This window comes from Stegastes partitus, unplaced genomic scaffold, assembly GCF_000690725.1.
Source record: "Stegastes partitus isolate 25-593 unplaced genomic scaffold, Stegastes_partitus-1.0.2 Scaffold95, whole genome shotgun sequence".
Classification (NCBI taxonomy): domain Eukaryota; kingdom Metazoa; phylum Chordata; class Actinopteri; family Pomacentridae; genus Stegastes; species Stegastes partitus.
Window position 1 is genome coordinate 55354 of NW_007577826.1, and position 11784 is coordinate 67137.

General features: G+C 36.7%; 1 protein-coding gene across 1 annotated transcript in view; it reads right to left on the minus strand.

Moving 5' to 3' along the window:
* Positions 1 to 554: 554 nt before the first annotated feature.
* prpf38a (pre-mRNA processing factor 38A) overlaps positions 555 to 11784 on the minus strand; it is a 19742-nt gene continuing 8512 nt past the window's right edge. The window contains exons 3-9 of the mRNA XM_008277330.1: positions 8529 to 8647; positions 8338 to 8448; positions 4656 to 4762; positions 4469 to 4495; positions 4279 to 4370; positions 1520 to 1568; positions 555 to 1011 (exon numbers count right to left, since the gene is read on the minus strand). Of these exons, the coding sequence (XP_008275552.1) occupies positions 966 to 1011; positions 1520 to 1568; positions 4279 to 4370; positions 4469 to 4495; positions 4656 to 4762; positions 8338 to 8448; positions 8529 to 8647 (551 nt within the window). The 3' untranslated portion in view covers positions 555 to 965. The remainder of the gene's footprint in view (positions 1012 to 1519; positions 1569 to 4278; positions 4371 to 4468; positions 4496 to 4655; positions 4763 to 8337; positions 8449 to 8528; positions 8648 to 11784) is intronic.

Genomic DNA, 11784 nt, shown 5'->3' on the forward strand with positions numbered 1-11784 from the left:
ATACTGACCATTAGTAAACGCCACTTACAGTTGTCCAATGCATTTTCTGTCAAATGCAGGTACAGTACGGTTTAAGCGCAGTTAATTTCCTAAATGCTGCACATTTATGGATTTATTATTCTTTAGAATGTTTAGATTTACTTAACTGATGTACTTAATTTAAATCTTTTATTAGTGTATTGCAGCCAGTTGCCATAGCATTAAGACTTTCACAAGAAAGACACTGCCAATGAAGATCTTTAGTGGTTTTAAACTTCTTCAATTTCACAATTATTAAGCCCACGTTTGATACATGTTACTATTATGTGTTACTAAGGCAATTCTGCTCATTAAATATAAATCATCAACACAAAGTGAGAAAAAAATGAAGGGATCTGAATACTTTCTGAACAGTTGATGTTTAACTAAGTCCTTTCTCAAAGACAAAATTTACATTTTTCCTTGTTCAGCTCGGCATGAAAGAGCACCACAGCTGTAATATTTTAGCTGTATTTTTAACATAATAATGAATTCCAGGGAGTATCCTAAAAAAAGAGCTTCCAAAAACACACAACTAATCAATCGGGGTCTTTATTTCTTTGATAAACATTGTGTCCAAGGGTGAAACACACAACATACAGAATCTGTTTACGAGAAACACATTTTTTCTAGTTACACAGATGCAAAAGTTACCAGGAATGGCTATAATCACTTGAAAACAGGGAGTATTATTTGATTTTTGTCTGTCAGAGGGTTTGACCAACAGAGTGAGACTAAAGAATTGAATTTAAGCCTCATTTGCTTTGCTGAAAGACTTCAGAGCTTTACATTTAAAGTATACTGCAGACATGTCAATGGTCCAATGTAAACAAAACAAAAAAATAAAATAAAATTACATGCCATACAAAAAATGTACTAAATTTATGGACAGAATCTTTGACAGTTTGGAGATTAAAAAAAGCAAAATACGTTTTAATGAAGAGAGATCACTCATTTCCTCGTCGACTCTTCTTGTGACTCTTTTTTGAACTCCTATGAGAGGAAAAGATGACAAAATGATTTGGAAAAATGCACATCTAGTTAGAAATAACACACTATACTTCCATATACATTGTTGTGGATTTTATGTGACGTGGAGACACTGGACAGAGAGGAAATATGTGAGAGAGTAGGGGACTGACAATAAAGCCAATGGTCTGGCTGAACCGAGGGCTTGCCAGTCAGGGAGTTTGTGCCCCTGTACTATGTTTTTTAACCAGTCAACCATCAGGTCACCCAGTTTTAGATATTTAAAATTCTCTGAACCCAAAATCACCTGCTGGGAAAGTTTCATGTAAAGCTTATCCAGATCTTTAAAAAAGCATTTAGCAACTTTCTTTTATTAAAAAGGAAAATAATATTTTTCTTGTATCCCTACAAGCAAGGTATCAAAAACATATTTTATTGATACTCGATCAAAACTTACATTTTGGCCATAGTCAAAAAATATCAAGCAATGCTCAATTGTAAATGAAATAATACCAGAAGCAGTAACACTTACCTCTCTGGGGACTTTGAGTGGCTGCGATGTCTGTGGCTTCTGTGGTGACCTGGTTTACAACAACAAAACTTTTATTAGTGATATTTACTCAGACATTTCTGTCCTGTGTAATAATAAATACATTTTTATATTCCCTGTGTTAAACCCCTAATTTGAATCATTAAAATCTGTATAAGCTTTGAAATTAAATTTTACTCATTGTGGGATAATTTTTCACCTAAATATAAAGTTGCTGTCAGTTCTTTTTACTTGGTCTACATCCAAAAGAACATAAATATAGCAAAACCGAACAAATATTGATGAACCCCAGTTTTCCAAAAGACATAAAGTTGATGGCTTTGTTCTGGAAAAAAATACACAGCCAGCTATCACACACTGAACAATACAAATTATGTCAAACCTTCTGCTAGAAAGAATAACTTGTGTATGAAAAGATTAACAACAACAAAAAATTCAGGGACCCTTTATGAACTATGTGAAAGATCTGGATCTAACAAGGAATCATACCAAAGAATAACTGTTTTTGAAGATCATGTAGACTGTAAAGAATAACTCTAGAAGATCAATGTGGATAACAGATACAGATTACCATCTCAGTATTCCTGTCATTTATTTCATTTTTGTTTTGTTCCCTTTAAAAGTTTTTCTCCACTGCTATACACGTAGATCCTGTTACAGCCAAAACATATGCAAGACCAAGCAGGTAAAAGGCTGTAAAGTGATTGTTTGAAAATAAATAAAAATACTGTTGATTTTTTTATTTTTGTTAATTCATTTTAAACAGATACAGACAGATTTAGAATAAGATAAGACAGAACTCCCAGAGTGCAAATTTAAGTTGAATCTAAAAAATAAATAATAAAATAAATACTTTTTTTTTTTTTTTTAATTGCAAAAATCTTGTAAAATTATGAAGAAAGAAAAAGAAAAAACCTTGCAAAAAAGAAATATGACCAGAAGATCCTTTAGACGAGTGGTGGGCAACATAAACTGGGCCACTCACAATAATATTTGGCCTCACACAAAAAGCTGAGCTTTTCCTTTTATAGTTTGATCAAAATAGTTTCTGACAAATCTACTGCAGGTAACGAGGCCCACTTTTCGAAATCCCAATAAAGAGGTTTAATGTAATGTTAGATAGAAAACCTTTATTGTCATTGTATTCAGGATAAACCGAGATTAAGGACGCAAATTCTGCTTGGCGCATTAGAGTTAAAAAATAGACATTACATTACGATATATATATATATATATATATATATAAAACCCAGTAAACCCACCATCAAACCATTTATATATAAAGAAAGGTAGCTGTACGGTAAAGTGTCAGAGCTAATACGTTCTATGTAGTCTACAGTAGCTATTGCACAAGTCCCAATATTTACTTCAAAGTGAAATGAAAAAACACAACATTTAATAAACATAAAATAATATATTATTACTAAAGTGTTATTGTGAATGTTTGTGTGAGTGTGAACTGTTCATTTTGTACACTGACTGAGAGTGGTAATGGCTTTAGGTAAATGTCTGATAATAGTAAAAAAAAAAAAAGACATATCCAACAACATTAACAAAAAAATTGTGTCAAATCAGCTACTTTAGCTCTTTTAGCCCTTGCAAATATCACAAAAATACATCCTTAACCGTAACCCACAAACAAACCTGAAGGAAATTAAATACTCAACAAATAGGAAAACAACATCTACAACACATAATGGATGCCTGCTTCCTAACCACGTTACAAACTGTGTTAGTCCTCCCACTAAATTAACTGGACCAAGGGCTGTACGAACAGCAAACAGCAGATCAGTCTCAGTGTGGACTATGAATGTATTTAGTTACAGTTTACACAACTGCCGCAGTTGAATTTTTTGAGCACTGTTTCCAGTGTCAGCATTCTGTTTAATCTGTGCAGAAGTTAGAGATGATCTAAACTTTTTTTTTGGGCTGTACTTACAGTTATTTTTTGATTAATAGCGTCCTGTTAAGCAGTTTTTGCTTCACAGGTTGATCACATACCAGTGGTGTGTTTTATGCAGTACTTGTTATGATGTGTAAGTACAAATAGTGCTGCGCATTTGAAAACAGTAGTTTTTACCAATACCTGGAAATGTGATTGACAGCATTGTCATGTTTCCTACTTACAAAAAGGAAATTCTCATATTCCCTTTGTGTTTCATTTTCAGAAACTTCCACAACTATGTATCAAGCAAACCACCGAAAATCAGGTTGTCCACTTGGTGACGCTGGGCTCTCTAACAGGAACGCTGTAGCAGTCAATACAAGTGATCGAGTTGGGCTTATAAGGTGGTAAATCCACCAACTGAAGTCAATTTACATAAAGCGTAATGCCATTTAATGGCCCTCTCACACACTCAGTCACCACACTGTCTTGTTGGATATGTAGTTTTGGTGTAAAGCAGATGAAAGGTCAGCTTTGAGATATTTTTCTGGATGTAAATGCTAGTCTTAGTGACTTTTCACTGACATGGACCTCTAGCCTGGAACAATTCTTACGTTGACCCTTCTTTTTGTATGCTCTATACCAAGTGAATCTTTCTCTATTGGTTTGGTTCCATGTTACTGTTACCAGACTGTTTCACAAGCAGTTAGTCTTATTTTCAAACACTGAAAACAGTCATTTTTTCATTCACAGCAATTTCTTATTGCACTAGCACTGTTTGGCCACAGAGGCACACTGTTCTGTCAGTCAGGTCAAAGCAGAACCTAAGAGAACTCCTGGTTTCCCCTCTACTTACCCGGAGATTTGGAGCGGTGGCGTCTGTCTCTGGACCTGCTGCGGTGTCGGCGGGGGCTCTTGCTCCGATGGCGATCTCTTCGAGGCGACAGGCTGTTTGCACAAATTAAAACCCATTTACAGTCTCATTAGAGTCAACAACAAGCACAGTATTTTTAAGATGCTTAAATTTAATGCAAAATAAGCCATACCTTCGCCTCTTTGGAGATCTGCTCCTCCTATAAAAGGAAATAATGAATTTGATTTAAAATTATTTGGAAAACAAATGTATATGCTCAATAGCGGAAAAAGTGTTTACTTGATTTAGAGATGACATTTATCACTGTCTTCAAATATTACTCTATGATCTGCAAAATAAAGGACGAGTAAAACACAAACCGTCTGGGTGAGCGACTGCGTCTGTAACGTGGTGATGGAGATCGACGAGGTCTGTCATTGTCACGGTAACCACGTCTGTGGGGTTCTGGGGTCTGCAGTCTCTCTGGCTGCAGAAAATAAATAAATGAAATACAAGAATGAAGAGACAATGAATTAAATGGACCAACAAGCCCTTCTTTGCACTGATTGAAAGCCAGAGGTTTGTCTAAGTAATGTTACAGGGGCACTGCGCCCTCATATTCCCGGCTTGCGCCCTCCTACCAAAATGCCAATTGAACCCTTAGAGGTCCACCATCACGCCAGCGTGATATAATCATCTGACATGTTCAGGACGTCACAACAGGAAAACTATCATATAGACAGCGATGCTGTCAACTTCTCTCGAAAGTGCAGACTTTAAACTCTCTTCCAGTTTTTGTTTCATGTCGATAGACCACGTAAAACCGGAGATATGGTGTTATTAACATGCATGACAAAAAACGTGTGTAAAATAAAAGCACATGAAATATGCGCTGCGGGCTTCGCGTTTTTTTCAAAATCTCCGTCATTTTTTGTGATCGATTTTTTTTGTGAAAGAAAGTCCCTGGAAGTGCAGCTCCTGCAATGTGGCCGTCTGCCTCATTTTGGACAGAAATTATTTTCAGGAGTGGCACAGATAAAAACTGAAAGAAGCCAAACCTACTTTGTATATAGCTGCATATATAGCTGTATATAATTGTATATATTTGTATTTAATTGATTTTATATTAAATTTACTTTTTCAAATTCACATCTGCAACCTATGGTTACATTTTCAACTTTCAAAATGCTTCATTAAGCATGTTTGTGGTTTCTATTGTCATAAACAATACATTTCTTCAAATCGGATTTTATATTTTTTGTGTGTTTTTGAGTCCAAAATGCTGATATAGTTGGTTAAAGAGAAAAAATAATGGTCAGATCATATAGAGAATGTTGTGCTAAAAAAAAACCAAAAAGACACCAAACATGGGCATGATAAACATGTTTTTTATGTGGTATATAAAGACAAAACTAAATGCAAAAACGGCCAAAACAGGCCAAGACCTCTAAGGGCTAGTAACACTTGGGCCATGTTCTTACATGCTGCCAAAGTAGTACATGTATGTGTATCATGGTGCAGTGCATGGAGCATGTAAGAACATTCCAAGTACTAGTAAATAGAAGTTTTGCCAATACTAGTATTTGTCATGTTTTCATGTACAGAGTACAGTTGTATTATAATTCTAGCCAAACAACAATTGCTCAACAGTTGATAATGTCTTGATTTCTGAAGTTTCATGAGCTAAAAGTTCTCCCTCAGATAGCCTCAGAATATCCCATTTAAGCTTCAATTTTTTCAAAGGCTTCGCACAACTTTTGAGGCCTCTCACATCAATACAATCTGATGTGTGCAAAGTTAGGAAAGCCAAGGTTCTTTGGTTTTGCTATGCCAAAATGGTGATGTGGACTCATTTGTAAGAACACAAAAACTTGTGTACACAGGGGTGGATATATTGTCATTGCATGGCCAAAATTCACGTTGCTTACATGTGGTCTTTATGTTGAAGTATAATAATGAGAACCTACCTTCTTCCCCTACATCATTGTAGTTGGAGCAGGAATGGGTGACATAACACGTGGTACTTGTTTGTTTATGAAAAAACTGCAGCAGGAGGGTTTATTTACAGTTAAATTAATTATAGAAATGAATAGAAGACAAGTATATGTTGCGGTGGTGTGCCTGCTATTTATTTTGTAATTAGGAGCTTCATTCTCTCGGCAGCCACTGACCTTTCTGTGCTGGATAATTAAAAAAAACAAGTATATACAACAGTGCAAACATACATACAACAGGAAAATACCCCTGTGAAATATCACTTAAATATCAAGTGGTTTAAACTGAATGATCCCATAGCAATTGCATTACTTCTACATTAAACAGTAGGGTATTTGCTCTTATGTGAAATTTATGTAAAAACTGTTTGAAATTACTATATTAAAAATACAGGTCCCACAGCAAGAACTCAACCCAACAAAAGTCAGTATACTCTTCATTACTGACTTGCTTCTTCAAGACTTTTTATTTCAACCTTCATTTTTGATGAAAGATTCAATTATGTATGTATGGTGTACACCTGTGTCGACAAATCTTTATCACATGGGAATATTCCTTGTCCTCCTTTGTGCTTCTCTGTCGGGACTATGCTGGCCAGGCTCATACCAAACATGCTGGACCCCAACAAAAGTATCTTAAGTCTTAAGTGCCCAAAAATATGCATCTTATGTCCACCAGGCTTTCTTTCATGCTGTTTAGCAAAACTCTTAGTTTACTATTCACAGCTATTCAAGTAGCACACTGTCCATGGTAATATTTTCGAAGGAAAGCCACTGCTGTTCTGCTGACAAGTGGTATACTGTAGTTCGTTTTAATACCTCCTGATTACTGTTGCAACAGTGTTTCAAAAGTGTTTTAGAAGGTCGGTCAACTCCACGTATCCTTTTCCATCTTTGTGAGGTGTCACAATTAGATTTTTTAATTTTCCATCAGGAGGAGGGATGGGTCTAGCTTGGATTTGATCAATACGGATACCAGTGCAGATCGTGCTTATCGATACTAGTACTTTTTGATACTTTTATCGATACTACTCTCAGTAATTTAATGCAGAAAACAAAGAGAAAATAAGAGAAGCTTTGAAAAATGTTATTTTTGCAACAAACCGGGCAACGTCTTGTACAATTTCTCCTTGACACTGGCCATTCAAATGTCCTTTGATAAACTATTTCCACAAACTGACACAGCTTGCAAGGTATCTCTCCTGGCCTCCTGCGTGACTTATCATGTAGCTATTACTACAAAGGGGTATACTAATTTCTATATAAATTAGACCTATTTGACCTAAAAACAGACAAACAGCTGTTTCCTGTCACAGACTCAGTGATGCATAAAAAGGCAGACGGAGAGACTGCTGCTGGATTTTAATGTTACCACACGATACTTGTAAGAGAGCTTGGCTGCCAATGCTAGAAATGTAGAAGTAAAGAAAATGTAATTATGCGTTTGCAGATAATTTTGTTCCTCGCAGGTTGAAGAAAAAAACGCTGTTTATCGGTAATTGTTGAGCCTAAAGAGCTATGTATCTGAAACTGGATACAAGCAGACTTTGAGGACTGGTAACTAGTTTATTGTAAGCGACCTAAACCTTTATAAACATGTCCCAGAATTTTGAGGAATCTTTTTTTTTTTTTTTGAGCTTTTTTCGCCTTTATTGTATAGGATAGTGAAGAGACAGGGAAACGTAGGGGAAGGACATGCAACAAATGAGCCGCTGGCTGGACTGGAACCACGGCCGCTGTGTCGGGGACTACAGCCCTGGACATGGGTCGCTGTCTTATCCGGCTGAGCTACCAGGGCGCTGATTTGAGGTGTTCTAAATTTTTTTCTTTAATGTTTCTATTGTATGTGCATTGATGGTCTTTCTTTTTTTTAATTAAAGAAACTTTTTTGTTTTGTTTTGGGGTTTTTGTGGTTTTAAAAACGGTTCACAATAAAATAATGCATTTTTAATTCTAAGGATGATGAATGTTAGAAGTGTATTGGAAAAAAAATGTCAGATTTTTGAGTGCATATTTTTGGATCAGATATTCAGCATCGGTGCAGCTCTATCCATAGTATTTTTCCTACCTTTTCTTCTTCCTCATCCTCTTCCTCACTGCTTTCTACTTCATCCAGGTCCTCCTCCAAAGCACTGACCCGTGGGTCCAACATCTCAGCCTCCTCCAGGACTTGTCTCTTCTGTTAGGCACACAATAAAAAAAAAACAATGACAATGACCTATGAAACAAGAGGTGTGTATGAACAGGACGTAAAGGTACCTGGAGTCTGGGCAGAATAATGTCACACATCCTTTCTGCATGAAGAAGCTCATCAATGAACTCATCCACATGCATCACCTCAAACTCTGAAACAAAAAGAAAGAGATGAAGAGAAAATGCTGGTTAAACAAGCCACTACATACTAGTATATCTATAGTGCAACAGATTTTGAAAAAGTTTTTCCTGTAGAGTACCTTCTTGTGACACTTAAAACTGCAACAAACGAATGATTAAAGGTGCAATGTGCAAATCTTTGGACACAAACACAGCAGACAACAACTACCTACTACATTAACAATTTCCCTGAGGTGTACACCGAAGGGATCAATAAAGTTTTATTCTATTCTATTCTTTAAAGAATTACTGTGGTAGTTATGTCCTTTAACAGAACATGATCCTACACCTCCTGTGTATATTCCCAGGTCCTATGTTCTACTTTAAAATCCAAAGAATTTCAAACAAAACCAACAGATTAAGTGAAAATAAACTTACTAATTAAGTTTCATCAATTAGCTATCATGTACACAAATTTTCTGGTTGTAAATGAAAGTGTAGGGAGCAAGGGGATGAGGCTCATTTGCTGTGGTAGCAGATGCTGGTGGTTCTGATGCCACATTTCCATATAGCATTCCGTACTTATGCAAGTCATTTGGAAATCCATTCATTCTGGTGAAAATCACTTTGATTCTAAAGTATTTGTGAAACAACTTCTTCTGTTTTTTTGTTTTCCATTTAAATGTTACACAGAGATCCTTAAGTCAAAAACACTCTACAGCTGCTGGATTTTTTCCATTATTGATGGAGCTAGGCCAGCAGTTTTGCTGAGAGTACACTGACCAATTTATTCAGACTCCCACAATAACATTGGGTCAGGTTTCCCTTTTCTTTAAACAACTTCAAATGGAGTGCTCTTGTAGGTTTTTGAAGATGTTTTACCTCTCATCAAAGTTCCAGTTCCTCAGTGCTTTCTTAATCTGAGTATGCCAATTCTCCTTTCCCTCTGCATTGGAAGGAACATTCTCAGCCCGGTGCTTTAAAATGGGTGGTGGGAATCGAATAGCAGATATTGGTCAGTGTGTGTAGGTTTTCTGTAAACTTCAATGTTAAGGCTTCCATCCTCCTCAACATGCACAGCACGGTTATAAAAAAAAAAAGGCAGTTGGTTATTATAAGGGCTTCTACTTCTTGTGCTTTTATTTTGACCCTGGTGTCATCCACATATCTGAAATAATTGCTTTGAGTTGTTCCCTTAAAAGAGCTCAGTGTTCTGTTTTCCACTTAGTCCATAAAGAGGTTGGCCACTGTGGGTGATACTGGAGAGCCCATGGCACAGGCATGCTTCGGTCTGTAAAAACCTTGATTGTATTTGAAATAGGTGGTTGTCAGGCAGAGATCAAGCAGGGTACATATCTGGTTGGGGATCAGGTTGGCTGGTTCCGTTCCTGTCTTGCAGGAGTCATTTTCTGACAGTCTCCACTGCCTCAGATGTGGGAATGCATGTGAAGAATGAGGGGACATCAGATGAAACTATGGTTTCATCGAAAATGATGAGAGCTGGAGTGACTACAAAACTCTGAAACTCCCCAGTCAGAACTGAAGAAGCCTCTTGGATGAGAGGTGAAACATCTTCAGGAACTTTAAAGAGAATTTCGGTGGATTTCTCCTGAAGCTCCTAGGTTTACCATGACCTGGATGACTGAGAATTTACACAGACTGAACAACTTTAGTTCCGAATGAGAATGTTGGGAACCTCACAGAACAGCCACTGGTGGTGTTTTTTGTCATTCTAACAGATATCAAATATTCTGAACAAAAATTGATCAACAATCTCTGAAATTTTTAATCATAAAAATGGATATTAGCAAAGATATTGGTAAGGGTTTGGCACGATATATCAAATACCTTCTGAGATACTCTTTTTATTTTTTCAACTGCCCGTTAACCCACTTCATATTTGAACAACCATATCTCAGGAACTATTAAAGATGAAAGCCTGAAAATATCACTGTTACTTCACATCACGCCATCGATGCATTCATTATGGGTGACTTGAAATATGAATAAAATAATTAATGCCATAATGACAAGCATCAATATTGGTATCCAGCACTATTTTTGTTTTTGTGGTATAGCTTGTCATATCTGCTTAATTAGTCCTGAAAGTTCAACAAAAACAACTGTTTTGCATTTCTGTGATCAAGTATTTATATTAAGCAATATACTATGTTTTGTTCTATATTATTGCGACATTCAACTGCACATGGTTCAGAAGATATCACTAGCTGACCTCTGCATCACACATGTTTTGGTTAATGTGTCCTTAAAGATGAGACACTTCAAGATGGCTTTACTTTCTTTCATATTTGATTTCAAATGATTGAAAAAAATTAGGTCAATAGGCAGTGTTTCTCTTTTTTCTTTAATTATCTCAGTAAATATTTGGTGTATCAAGCTAAAACTTCACAGTATCTTTTATACATATCCACAGTTTATGATGAAACCAATTCAGGCAAAACAGATGGTCAAGAAAAAACTGTCCTAAAACTGTGATGATTTGAAACGGAATGACCCTATTCTGTATCTGCAGGATTATAAACACTACTGCCAATGACTGGCCGACTGGATAATTCCATAATTAAGAAGGTGTACATTACAACAGTGTGAGTTTGGGCAGCTGTGATTTGTTCAATGATACTGGTGCTGAAAATGTATTGACATCAATATTGTGTGTATTGCTGGAAACCCGAAAAAGTGCAGTGGCAAGTTCCTGAGTGAGGTCGTGAGAAATAGTGGTTCTTAAAAAGCCTAAAAACATTAGACAGTCTGACACTAGTCTGGAGTGCCTCAGCAAAGTACTGACATCGTCAACTACAACAACAGCATGTTGTAAAGATGGCTGTGCCTAGTCAAAGCATGAACACAAGCTGCAGCTCGATGACCTCAGCTGCGTCTATAGTGCAGTAGTATTTTAGACAGACACTCAACAATGTGGCACTCTACACAACACTGCAAATTGGAAATGGCTTTATTATTACCAAAACTGCAGTGATGGACAGTATCCCCCGTTAACTTTTTATCCCCATCCAAGCCTGACATAGGCTAGACAGAACCGCAACACGTGGAAAGTGCTTTGTTAGTAGCAGCCACATTAAATTATCAAACCATCCATCCATCCATCTTCTCCCGCTTATCCGGGGTCGGGTCGCAGAGGCAGCAGCCTGAGCAGAGCCGCCCAGACTTCCCGATCCGCACACAC